The following is a 14,348-nucleotide window of genomic DNA, read 5'->3' on the forward strand; positions in this document are numbered from 1 at the left end:
GTGAGATTCTTACATCTACTCTTGCAATAACTGCCTTCTGCTTGTTTTCCAGGGTAGTGGGAAATCTGGATTTTATTGCCTACAAGTTTGAGCACTATGGAAAGGAATTTATTAAGAAACAAAAAGTTAGCCCAGATGCCTACATTCAAGTAGCACTTCAGCTGGCATTCTACAGGTAAGGTTAATTCAATTCATAGGAATAAGGTACGCAAGGCAGTGGCTTTTTATACACAGGGTCCATTTTCTTCCTCAACATTCAAACAAATGCCTCTTGCATGGAAATGAGTGACCTTGCCTAATGGCTGTTGGACAGACAAGATGGAAATTGATACCTGGCTCTGAGAGAGAGTACTCTTTTTCTTCATTCCCTTTCCCTATTCTTGCAGTACCTTCCCATCCCAGTGTCCCACACATGCCATTGCCAGCCAGTACCTTCCCAACAGCTGTCCCTGTGCTTGGCATAGAGAAGGTGAGGGAATATGGCAGGGATGGCAGGGCTATCTGTAGCAGCAGCAGCTGGGGAGCCCAGGTCCCTGGGGCAGAAGCACCACTGCCTTGCCACTGTGGGTAGCTTGGGAGGAGCCATGGCAGTAATCACACATGCATCTCTGGCACCACAGGCTGAAAAGCATCCACAGGGGAGAAGACTACAGCAGCATATCAGACTAGAGCTCCTACACAGAACAGTTACTACTGCTGTTCCCTTCTTCACAGGCATCCCAAGATTTGAGAATATCCCCTAATTTCCATGGTCTTATCAAAGTTAAAAGCTCCTTTCTACATTGCCAGAACTCCAGGCTAGAGATGGGTTGCCTGGTTTCCTGCAGAACAGCCTATTACACAAACAATTCTTTAACACATCAAATTAAATCCCAGAGTGGTCTTTACCTGGTCAAGACCAGAGATGCTTAACACATTTCATGTACTCCTTGAATATCTGTTGAACATCCATTTTGCATATTCCATTAAAAAAACTTCAACAATGACCTAGCCCAAGATTTTCATCTGGATCCCAGCCATTATATAAATCCCATGTTTGCAACAAAAACCTTAGGGGACAGTTATGTTCTGAGACCACCTGCTTCAGCTGAAAGACACAGTCTGTCTCCTGAAGCAAGGAATAGTAGCTGTATACCTGGATGCAGATTAAACAACAGTTTTCATACTCTGTTGTAATCACTATGTGGGTTTTCATTCCAGCTCACAAAAAACACCCTTTTAGTTTTCTGCTTTTCACTCACACAGTGCATTTTCTCTTGTTTTAAATAAAACATATTTCAAGCCCATAAGTAAATGATTAATTACACAATTATTTTATTATGCAGTACAAATAAAACATTCTGTGAGATCTTTCAGTAAATTTTAGTTTTACTAGCCTTGTTTTTACACAAGTCATTTTTTTACTGGCAATGCATAACTAAAACATATACAGCTGTATGCAGCTCTTCATATTAGAAAGGAGTGAGCATCCATCTTTTTTAAGTTTCTTACAGAATTCTATCAACATTAAGATGAATACTGTGCAAGAAATAAAAATGTGGCTGTAACAATAAAATGTACCAAGCCTATATTTCTCTTAGTCTTTATGACTATTTGATTATTCTTTGTTTTTTCTTCCTTCACTCTATCAGGTGCCACAGGAGGCTTGTCCCAACCTATGAAAGTGCTTCCCTGCGCCGATTCGATGAGGGCCGGGTTGAGAATATTAGGTCTGCTACCTCAGAAGCACTTGCTTTTGTCAGAGCAATGGCTGGTGACAAGACAGCTGTGTCGGTATGTTGGGCTGGCTCCCTCTGTCGTCTTTGCCAAAACACTAAGTAAATAATGCATTCATGGTCCCAAGTCTCTCACTTTTTAACTGTTAACTGAGAACATAAAGGCATAGGGCAGGGTAGCAAGCATCACAGGACTTTGCTTTTTCTACAGACCAACCATTAAGCTAAATCTAATATTCCCTTATTTTTATTTAAGCATCCAAAAGATTCAGAGGTGCCTAAACATGACGTTATAAGAAACATAATATCTAATTTTAGATTTAGTACTGTCTTATGAATGTTCTATCATCAGATCCAAATTCAGCTCCCCGGAGAGATCTAGGCTGAACATGCAAAGTTCAGGATCATTAAACTGCCACACCAGGGGAATTTCCTGGCAGGTCTCCTGCAGTGGTTAGTTCTGCTGCAGACTGCAATATGTGATGTAATTCCCATGCTTTCATTTCTGGATATGTGGATATGTTCTGGCTGATCTTTTTTGTTTTAAAGGGATGTTTCTACCAAATAGACTAAGTCTTATAGGATCCTCAAGGGAGCTGAACCTTAATGATGAAAAACTTCATCAAGCTAACCAAACAACTCTCTGAACTGTCCTGATATCATACTGCAAAAAGAAAAATTAAAATTGCCTTTCTTTGAGACACCACCATCTGTTTGCCAGAAGCATGAGTGCTGTACAGAGTAGATGGGGATGTAAAGAGGTACAGCTGAGAGCAGAGCTGCACAAACAGCCCTGTGCCCTGTCCCTCCCGCTGTCCCTGGAGAGCCTCCCTCAATGTCTCTGTGCCACTTCCACCCACTGCACTGCGCTGCTGTACAGCGAATTTCCAGGTGGCTGCTTAGATGCAAAATGCTGCCACAATATAGATTATTTTTCACAGTAAGCCCATTCCAGTGGCAACAACCCACGTGGCTATTCTTTAGAATTTAGCATAACATTGCTAGAAGCATTGCTGGGCTGTAGATTAGGTGTAAATTAATGAAATATTATAAACCAAGATCTAACGTCCCAGAGGATGATGAAAATTTGTCCAGAGAAGTCCTCCCTTAATCCACTGCTTCTTCAATCTCCTTAAGGTTAAGAATTTAGCTCCTGATGAACAAAGCTTAAATAAGTTCCATGGTAAAATGGTAACTTAAAAAACCTGAAATAATTCCCTCTGCTGAGTGGGTAATTCACGGCAGATTATGACCATAAAATTGCACATAATAGTGACTACCACACAGCAGGCAAGAAGAGGCTGTTGTTATTTGTTATTAATGTCCTGTCGGAGAAGACAGTTCTCATCACATTTCATGAGAAGTTCCTGTTGTCTGTGCACACTTTCCTCTCCACACCTGGGCACTCAGCATAGTTCCAGCTCATGCTGTGGCACACTGACTGTGCTCCTGGGAGGAGCCAGCCTGCTCCTACAATGCTGTTTCAACAGATCCTTCTAGCTCCTTGCAACTATCTCTTCCCTCCTTCCTTCCTCCAACACTTACTGATTTCTGCAGCTCTCCCAAAGCTTCAGCATTTCTCACCTTTTTCCCACCCAAATCTGAGATCGTGCTGCCCTTTCACAGCACCCTAAAGTGTACTGTTTCACACAAGCAAGCTGAAGAATGCCATGTGTGCCTAGATGCAGCTCAGTCTCAGCCCCCATATCTTTCTACTGCATGCCTTGGTCCTACAGAATAGGGGGAATAATGGTTTCATTTCCCCTGGAAAACCTGTAATCATAGCGCGAACGAATCCACTGATCGTTTTCCTGCCCTCTTCTCCACCGAGAGATACAAAAGACATTTATACTGATCTGTGATTGGTCTTTCCAACAGACATTAATAAATCTTTGTTTCATACTTCCATTCAAAACTACATATATATATTAGTATCACAGAAACATTAGAAAATTAATTTAATACAATCCTATTCCAAGGTGATTTCTCGGATCTATGAATTGCTCTGAATGTGAAAGGGTTAATTTTTTTATTTGGACAAAGAGATGCACCACTTGGTTTAAGTAGCCTTGAACTCCCCAAAATATTGTTTGTTAATAGCCATTAATTCAAATCCAATTAAAAAAGATTTTCCTTCTGATACAAATAAAAATTATCCTCAAATGATAGCTTGAACAGTCACCAAAGATTGATTGAGTCAGATTGATTCTTCAGCAGGAGAAATATTGCATTTGACACTTGCTGTAAAAGCAGCAGCTACTGACACTAGAGATTGCTTGAATAGCTGTAAATTAATCAGATTTAAAGACTGCATTTGGTAATTTAATCTCTACAAGGGAACTAAGGCCTAGCTCTAGCCTTGTGAAAAAATATCAGACTTTGTATTTTGAAGGTCCCTGATGGTAACCTTGACTTGCTTCTGAAATGAATTCTTTGTTCAAAAGATCATTCATTGTCCATAGGAGCTGAAGGTCCCCTGTTTATCTGGAGACCCAGTCATTTTGGCTGTTTCAGGGTCTCCCAAAGTTTCAGTGTTGGACTTGATGTACAGCAGTGCAGCATTTCTTAAGATCATTCCCTTAATATAAAACGCTGCCATTTGACAGGAGTCAAAATTTACTAGCTTGTTATCTGAAATGTGAGGTATCTGTGGAGGGTAGAGCAGCCTTGGAAAATTGTAGATGCCCTTTCACACACAGGAGTAATTTTTTGACTGGCTAGTAAAACATCAGTAATGGCTTTCATTAATGTCACTGTCGTTGTCTAGATAAACCATTCTGGAGAAGATACACTGCCTGTCTGTTTTGAAAACACTGAATTACACTAGGCAATTATTTTCCCTGCTCTAAACAGAGTGATTCTATTGGTAATAATCTACACCCCCAAAATCCATGGAAGGAATCCACAAAAGGAACTGCAAGCTTTTTCTTGACTTCAAACAAACCACCACCAATAATCCTGTTCAACCCTTGCACAGCCAGGTGCTTGTGCTGATCAGGACATTGACTAGTGTGGCTGTTCATTCATCAGAGTGCTTGCACCTGAGCCAAGAGCAAAGGACATTTGAGCTCCTTGCTTTTTGATGGAAGATGCTATTTCTTTGAGAGTTTATTCAATAATACATATATTCTGATAACCCCAACAGGATTCTGAGAAGATGCAGAGATTTAAGGATGCAATTGCAGCTCAGACTAATTACTCTGCCCTGGTGAGTAAAACACTGCCTGAGTAAGAACTGGTCAGCTTTTTCAAGAAAAGTATGAAGATACAGTCATTAGCTATTTAAGCACTAGAAAAATGTAGGTATCTCTAAATAGGAAAGTATGTCACACTTACGAACATTTCTAATGGCCCAAATAGCCATATTCAACTAACCTCAACTAAAAAAACCTAACCCTAAAACTAACCATCTATGCATTTTCTTATATTTCTCTTCACTAGAGGATAGAGGTCCCTATCTGGAACCTGATCCTCAGATGGACTGGTATTCTGGAAGATATATTCTGGTATTCCAAAGTGCCATTTCTAACAAAGATCATTAACAATGAAGGAATTATTATAGTAAGTTTTCTTTTAAAGACCTGAATGCAGCATCTAATAAAAGGAAGAGATGCCCTCCAGTGAAGAAATCAGTTTAATATCAAATATGACTCATTTTCTGTTGATTAAAAATGAGACACTTCAGTCTGGGTAATGTTTTACATCCCACTGTGCCAAGACAAAGCACAGACTTGTTTTATAAACTTAGTCATACCACTCATGAAATTAATAAATATTAATAACCAGCTACGATAAGTGAATTTGCTACCTATGGTTTTGCCTCAGACCATTGCCTAATAAACCCATATTGTTGATTACTCTTTGGATATTCATAATATTCAAGAAATCATTCACCTTCAGAGGTGGTTTAAAGGTATATTCAGAGCACTGGAGAGGCAAAGTGTTGCTTTCAGGTGGGACTGTGAAGCAGAAGAAGCAGGGAAGAAAAACAATTCTGTGTTTCAAGCCTTGTGCTGAGAACCCACATCTTAGAAGCTGAGACTTCACGTATTCTGTAAAGTGAAGTCAAGTCTTACTTCAGGGCAACTGCCTCACCTGAACCATCTCAGGCTAACCTCACAATGAACACAACATACTGCAGGTCTACTAGGTCACAACCAATGGAATTTCTGTACAACAGCTCTCAAAAAAAAAAAAAGGTGAGAGAAAAAAAGTCCATTACTTCTCCCCTCCAAGTCATTTCAGATCTAGAAACTGTTACAAAATTCAGCCTCCAGTGTAGCTCATGGGAAAATATTAAAACTGCTGTTGGAAAAATAATTTATCTTTAAATTTAAAAAGCTCTCCAGGTACTTCTACTCACCAAAGCTCCCCCTCCTTTCTCAGAATAGCAAAATGTAATCATTGTGGCTTTAAACTCTGGATAAGACTTAGATGGTCTGACTAAATTGTGTGTAACAGACTGAAATGTAATAGCTCCTAAGGAAAACAAAAAAAAATCTACTTCATAAAACAAAAAGCAATTTAATGATTTTATTTCCCCTTGTTAAGGCTTACTAGTAGCATTGCTATCTTAAATGTGGAGCTCTGAAATTCAATTTAGCCCAGTTTTTTCCTATGTGTTGACTCACAGTTTATTTCGTTAGCCCGTCTCGGCCTCTCTTCAGACATGACATTGATCTATGTTGCAAAAATGTCATTGCTAACAGCCTTATAAATCTTGTGTGATAGCAAAATATTTCCTTTGATTATCAAGTCAGTTTCCCTGTATGGGAAAAAGAACGTAAACACAACCCTGATGTATGCTACATTTTTGTGAGCATCCTTGCTCTGTCTGGGCTGATGAACAAATAGCCCTTTAACCAATGGGTGCCTAGTTCTTAATAAGCCAAACCAGGCTATGCACTCCCAACCCCCTGCTTCAGGCACTTACCAGTGGTTAAAATTATTCTCCTCATAAGAGAAGAAGTAAACTTGTGCTTTCCTTTTACGTTTTTTTAATCCTTAAGAGGAAAACCAAGCTTGTGCTCTTTTTTAAATCCTGCCTTCTCTCAGGCTGTTCATTTCCCTTGTTACAAGGGTCCTGTGCCACAGGGGTATCAGCTCTGCTCTCAGGGCAATACAATGTCTCTAGTTCAGCATTTCCTTCCTACATGACTTCAGCCTGGACCAGGGAAGAGCTACAGGTCAGTCTACAAAATCAGTGCTTTTACCTGCAATAACAAACCTAGACTGAAGGATTTTGAACACACTTATTTCTCGGAGGCAATTCCTGTGTGGTTGGAACAAATTTTCATTTGGTTTCCTAAAGAAACAAAACTCTTAACTATCCTGGTCTGCCAATCCCCCACTGCTGACTTTTGATCCCTTTAGCCATCTTCAATCACATTTACTAGTAGGGCAAGGCTCTTAAAGCTAATAAATGCCTCAAGTCTGGAGCATTATGTAGCTGGACAGAGCAGAGACATGAGCATAGGCAGCTGATGGCAGGGACTTGCTGCAGGCTCAGCAGCAGCTCCTGTGAGCTGCCACTGCTGCTTCTGTGTCCCTAACCCCAGTTTTCTCAAGCAGTGGGGTTTGCTCATACACCTGTGACAGATTTGCCAGTAATCTATCTGTTATTCTGTTAAGCCTGTTGCAGACACCTACCAGATCCTTGGTTCTGAATTCGATGGAATGACATATGCTTTAACTGCCAGAGGGAGATGCAGGCAGCAAGGCAATGGAAGATTAATTTGCTCCAATTTGGAAGTGTTTTGGAGCCCTCCACTTTGAAACATAATCCAAATGATGTACAGAAAATTCCAAAACATGCTTAGAAATTTCTGCTGTCCCATAGGCTCCCCTCAGTATCTCTAGAAGCCCAGCCCATGATATTCAGCTCTGAGAGACATGAACACCCAGATAACATCAGCACAGAGTACATCTCAAGACTGTCTCCTTCCTAATTTTTACATCTTCAGAGCACCAAATTAATTTCTAGTTATTGATCTTCAGCAAATACTCAGAGTAATATCTGGCCATTACAGGCTTTACCTCACTCAAACCAAGTTCATCATCTCTGACCAGAACACTAGGCAGTAATAGTCAAAATGCCTCCAAGCTCAGTTAAAAGCTGTTGTCTTATCACATTGTACACAGGCTGTTACTGGAATGGCAATAGACAATCACCTGCTAGGGCTCAGAGAGGTGGCACGGGAACACTACAAGGAACTGCCAGAGATATTTACAGATGAGACTTATCTGACAAGCAATCGATTCATCCTCTCAACTAGCCAGGTGAGTTTCTCCTGTTCACTGCTCCTGACAAGCAAAAGATAATTCATTTGTGTTCTGCCAGACCTTGTAGCTCACAGTGAGAGCAATGTAAAAAAGGCAAGCAAACAAAAGCAGTATCATCAAGAAGTCTGCAAATTGCTCCACATTTTCAATCCTGTTTCAGTTCATCAGCATAGTAAATACTGACTACAGTTATCACTTCATATGCAACATTCCAAAGTCCTTTGCAGAAATTCTGGAAATGCACACAAACACACTCAGTAAAATTCACATGATGGCTCAGTTTCCTCAAGTTCCAAACTACATATGTTCCCAGTCCCCTTCTTTTCCTCCTTTCCATAAGATGACAGCTCCAGTGAGCAGTCTTTACTCCAGTGACAGTACAGCCACAAGCCAGAAGGGCTGCTGCTCTGAGCAACTAAAAGCCAAGAGCCATGAGGAAATTTTACTGTTAAAAGTAGCTATGTTTGAGATCTTTGAGAGCCTTCTGTTATTTGCTGCAAGACAACAGCCCATGCAGGCATGCAACATAGACTTACAGACATTTTAGACAGGTACAGACATTTACAGATTTACAGTTATTTGCACATACAAAGATACTCTAAGAGTCAATACTCCCTACATTCAATGTTCTGAATAAGGAAGCATCTTTATGGCATACAGCTTAAAAATTAAATGTTTTGTTGCATGTAGTAGCAGTCCTAATGAAAGAAGAAATCTATGTAGGAATTCATTAACTGAAATACTAACCCAGCTGCAACAGATTGGGACTATGCAACAAAAGAGACTTATAATATCATGCTACAGCATAAAACCTTAATAAGTAATTTGATCTTGTCATAATGTTTGTAGGCTTTCAGACATGAGTGAATATAACCAACACACTACTACATAAATTCTCCAAGAAACTATCCATGAGCAAAGAGTGCTTCTGAATAGCTTTATGGCCTTCGGCTGTTGCACAGCAAATTCATCTGACAATTCTATGGCTCTATTAGCAGAACTAATGGCCTGTTCTACACCATTAAAAAGGCAAATGTCATTTGTGAAGGCCCATGTACACAAAGTCTGAAACATATAGATTTCTAACACATCTTTTATTTTCTGCAAGAGAAAGTGTTGCACTGCCATATTATGCCATGATTAAACTGGGGTCTAATAGAATGCCTAGTTGCACTGAAGTGTTTTTATACAGCGTCACAATTATAAACTGTTATTAGAAATGGGCAATGCTAATTTCTCTTAGTGCAGTCTTCACATTACAAGTTTAAAATAACCTTAAGAAATTAAAAACCTTAGAGAAGCTTTACATATCCATTTTATGTACAAGGATTACATAAAATTCCTATCTATCAACAACAAATCTTATAGCTTTTAAATATCTATACAAATTGAGCAAATGCATTACAGTCACCTCAAACTATACCAGTTTTTAAACCATAGTGAACAAGCAGAGCAACCAAATTCTATACTGAGATCAGCTTTTGCCTTCCAAGGTAAATCATCTCCAGGTCTGGACTTCTGAAGGTAGTGCTACTCCACAAGGCTGGATTCACCACATTACCAGCATTTGTAGAATTTCTTTCTCTTTTTCCTAATTCCTAAGCAGCTGATTTCAGGTGCCCTGATTAATCAGAGATCACTCCTTCCCTTCTCCCTGCAACCAGGTTCCAACTACTATGGAAATGTTCTGCTGCTATGGGCCTGTGGTGCCCAATGGATATGGGGCATGTTACAACCCTCAGCCAGAGCATATATTATTCTGCATCTCAAGCTTTAAAGAATGTAAGGAAACCTCCTCAAACATGTTTGCAAAAGCTGTGGAAGATAGTCTCCTAGCAATGAGAGATCTGTGCATCAAATGCAGTTCTACTACAGCAAAGCCACCTGCTAAACAAGATGCAGCCACACAGCTGCAGAGTGACCACCAGTGCTAAGAGGCTGTGGGAATTATCCTCCTGAATCCACCTTATGAAGAAATATGACATAGTTGTTCAAAGGCAGGATAGTACTAGTAATTATAATAGTGTAGAACCAAAATGTCATTTGTTTCTCATTGTTGCCAACATTTACAACTCTGTGTACTAAATCTACCATTTCTTGCCTGAGAATCAGCAAAAAAAAGATTTGGTCTCACTGGCTGAATTGAAGGAGGAAGTCAGACAAGTATGTGTTGTACTACCATTTCTAACCATAATTAGCTTGTGCCATTTTATCACCTAAAAAATTGAGTAAGTTTATCTATGACATAAATTAAATACTAAGGCACACCAATTAATTAATATCCCCTGCAAGTAGTTCTAAAATATTCACATCTATTACTACAAGATTTGCATGTAAAGAAAAGAAGAAATTTCCCCTATTGGGAATTTTGAGAGTAACACTGTAAATAATAGGCTGATACCATTATATCTTAAACATTTGCATGAAGAGGATTTAATACCACCAGTCTATTTACCATATAAGAAAAAACTGATTATTTTTAAAAGAGTGGCCCCTGTGCATTTCCACAGAGTTTAGGAAGATAACACGAGCGTTTGCATGTTTCCCCCAATTCAAAAATGCTGCAGAAATAATTTAGCCTTTATTCTGGTTTGCACTGGTCTCAAGCACAGTCCTGTTCTGAAAGCAGCATATTGGAGACATGATCCATCACAGAGAACAGGGAGAATGTTGTCCCTAATGAATTGACTTAACTATTTCTTTCTATCAGTGAGCAAAATCCAGCCTGACAGAGTGGCAAAGCACAAAACATAAGTACTATTCAGTCCTACTTAAGGCCTTTTCTGTTTGCATTGGAATTCATTTAGTCACTGTGACTAGCAGGAGAGTGAATGCAACCATACAAAATCAAAGAGCAATAACTAGAATGAAGAGGTAAATTTACAATATAAGGAAGTCTTCAAGCTGGAGTTATAAATACCAGTACTGGTACTCATACCAGCTTTGCATCATCCCACTTGGAGGGATTTATATTTTATATTTTTTAATAGCAGATATAGGGTATCATATTCTGCAATATACAGTAAATTCAACCAGGAAAATAATATAGTAGCTGGTAATTCCCATATTATATGAGTGTTTTCTCATTATCTGTTTCATTCCCTACAAACCCTTCCAAAGACTGATATTTTCAGTTACTTTCTTATGAGGTGAAATATGCTGCCTTACTTAGAGCTGTGCAGTTATCATTGTTAGAATACAACTTACTCACTGACTGAAGACACTTATTTCCAAACTCCAGTGCAGATCCCATGCTGCACAAGCTAGAGCACACTCTGAGGCCTCGCCAGGGAATGCTTCCTTGCCTGTGGAGAGTTGGAGGTGTTCTCTCTTCCTTTGTAGACCAAACAATCACATGCTTGAGCACTCTGAAGCCTAAAAGCAGAACAAATTTAGTGCAATAACCTAGAGATGCAGATACATTTCTGTTTAAGAACTCTAGATAGAGATTCAGGAGATTCTGTGTATCCATGATTATTTTACTGCCTCTTAAGAGTTGCATACATGCAATTAAGAAGTCTGCTGGGTAAAGAATATCCACAACCCCATATATGAAAGCACAGTGAGCCTGGTAATCAATTAGCAGCTATCTTGGAGTAAATTATGATGATTTACAGACATTAAGAGCTGGGCTAATTTTTTTTAAAGTTAGTATATTTCACTGAAAAATATGTATGTTTTATTACTCCATGAGCTGTGGTTCAAATCAAAGACGAAATCTGGTTTTAGATTACATAAATAGTATTATAGCATAAAAGCTGCCCCAAAGTTATCATAGAATGGTTTCGGTTGGAAGGGATCATAAAGATCATCTTGCTCCCACTTTCCTGCCATGGGCAGGGACACCTTCCACTAGACCAGGGTGCTCCAAGCCCCATCCAACCGGGCCTTGAAAACATCCAGGGATGCAGCATCCACAACTTCTCTGGGCAACCTGTTCCAGTGCCTCGCTGCCCTCACAATAAAGAACTTCTTCCTAACATCTAATCTAATTTAAAAGTTAACATGTAAAAACACGTAAACAAAAATCAAGAAAACTTTTAGCCAGACCAAAAGTTTGCTTAAAGAATACACTGCTCAAAATAAAACTTTAAATTGTTCCTGTACTATAATTATGAAAATTACTTTGAAACATTCCCATAATTTTGCTTTGCCTCATTTCACTACAAAAGCATTCTGCATTTCTAAAATACATGTAGCACTGCAGATTTTTTGTAGAATTATATGCTTAAAATTATAATTGTATTTTAAGCATATAAAAATACTGTGAATAGTTATTTAATAATTTATTGATGTTCTTCTAATTAAATACATAATTTTATTTTGTATTCCTAGTTACCTAAGTACTGATAGTTACCTGCAAATATTACCTGTTTCTCATTTTACTTTTTCATCTAGAATCTTAACAGTAGCTCAGACGCTGTGCTTAACAGTCACTGAGAACTCAGGATGGATCTACACCCACACCTGATATTTTTTACCAATTTATCATTAAGAGCCCGTTAGTTGTCTACAGCTGCTGTAACAGGTGTTTTGCATTCTCCAGCTCTGGAAACTACTAGTGGTGGAAATACTGACTATATTTTACTTGAGGACCAGTGACCACCCATACTTCGTATTTATTTAGCTAACCATTTCATACTTGTACCTTACTGATCTGGTTTTAGTGTTCAGCCTGAAATTCTGAAAGGAGCAGCTTTGACAAGCTCAGTCCCTGCAGAGGAAGCCTTTTGCGTACAGGCTTTACCTCTGCCATTACCTGTGCTGAAAGCACTATCTGCAAGGTACCTGACTTTGTGCAAGAACCTTCAGGATCAGTTCAGGTCTGTTTAAATTGGAGGGTTCTGGTTAAATTACAGATGGATAAAAATTCACAAGCATTACAAGCTCGTCTGACAGCAGGAGCTTCACAAGGGACTGTACTGCTTCTCAGTGGACAGAATTCCCTACACCTATGTGGTATGATCCCATGCTGTATCTATTAAGGATTTCAAGAAATAGGTTTTCTTAAGTTCTTATTTAAAATTATCTGCATTATACAAATGAAGTTCATTTATGAAGTTTAAAAATACATGCTTTTATGCACTTATGGAAACCAAACATGAAGCTTTAAAAATGTTTCTTATCAGAATAGTGTGGAATAGATTGTTCAGTATAAAAAGAGAGAAAATTTTGATTGACTAACTAAGTGTAATTACATTAATGTGACAAGTGGCTATGATTTAATGAGCCCTCTTGGTGGGACCCGGGGCACACAACCCCCTGCAAGAGAACTTCGAGAAGGTAATTGCTTCACTGTCCGCGTGGGTGTACACCAACGTACATGCAGTGCTGGGGTGCAGAAATTAAAAAGCCAATATTTAATAAAATTCCATGTTCACAGTGATCAAAAGCAAAAGACGTTCGACTTCAAAACAGGGATGTTTCAAGGGTGTAAGAACCCGACCTCGCTTTTTTGACAGGAGTGCTGCCAGAGCCCCTGTGCCACGGGTAATTTGGCAGGACACGGCTGTGACAACACAGCGTGAGTTACAGAAGACAGAGAAATATTTTAGTGATACTTTTATTTTTATAAAAAAGTATATATTTATGACAAATGTAAATGTGTATTTATAGCACATGTTGTTCCTGTTCTGTTTTGTCTCTACTGAAATATATTTATCTGTCTATATCGATATATACGCCCTGAAGTGTACACTGGTAACGCGCATTCAGCTCCTTCACGGACGCAGCTCCGCACCGCAAATAAAAGTCACCAGAGGAAAGGCCGTGTCGTCTCTTTGTGCCGGGCAGCCCCGGCCCCTCGAGCCCCCCGGGCCCCGCGGGGAGGGAGCCGAGGCCGGGACCGCCCCGCCCGCGGCTCCCCTGCCCCGTCCCGGCCGGGCGCGCGGACCGACCCCGCCCTGCCCGAAGGAGGAGGCGCGGGGGGTCGGGCGGGACTCGGCTCGCTGGGGTCCCGACGTAGAATCGTGGAATATCACGAGCCGGAAGGGACTCACAAGGGTCACGGAGTCCCAACTCCTGGCCCTGCACAGGACAGCCCCGACCATCCCAGCACGGGCCTGAGAGCGTTGTGCAAACACTTCTTGAGCTCTGTCAGGCTGCTGCTGTGACCACTGCGCTGGGGAGCCTGTTCCAGTGCCTGACCACCCTCTGGGTGAAGAGCCTTTTCCTGATATCCAGCCTCAACCTCCCCTGACGCAGCTTCAGGCCGTTCCCTCGGCTCCTGTCGCTGCTCACAGATTCCCTGTGCCCAAGGCTCTCGGTGTTGCAAGGCTGGCAGGCTGCGAAGGGGGCTCCAGCAGCTGTGCCACGTGTGAGACAAGGGAGAGGGCTGCTCCTCAAACGCGC

The 14,348-nt window shown here is 40.3% G+C and overlaps 1 protein-coding gene across 1 annotated transcript in view; it reads left to right on the forward strand.

The window, feature by feature from the left end:
• Positions 1-13,762, forward strand: part of CHAT (choline O-acetyltransferase) — a 33,771-nt gene extending 20,009 nt beyond the window's left edge. Inside the window, exons 11-15 of the mRNA XM_048311778.1 lie at positions 53-175; positions 1,632-1,773; positions 4,861-4,923; positions 7,857-7,994; positions 9,662-13,762. Of these exons, the coding sequence (XP_048167735.1) occupies positions 53-175; positions 1,632-1,773; positions 4,861-4,923; positions 7,857-7,994; positions 9,662-9,931 (736 nt within the window). The 3' untranslated portion in view covers positions 9,932-13,762. The remainder of the gene's footprint in view (positions 1-52; positions 176-1,631; positions 1,774-4,860; positions 4,924-7,856; positions 7,995-9,661) is intronic.
• The last annotated feature ends 586 nt before the right edge of the window (positions 13,763-14,348 follow it).

This window comes from Corvus hawaiiensis, chromosome 8, assembly GCF_020740725.1.
Source record: "Corvus hawaiiensis isolate bCorHaw1 chromosome 8, bCorHaw1.pri.cur, whole genome shotgun sequence".
NCBI lineage: Eukaryota > Metazoa > Chordata > Aves > Passeriformes > Corvidae > Corvus > Corvus hawaiiensis.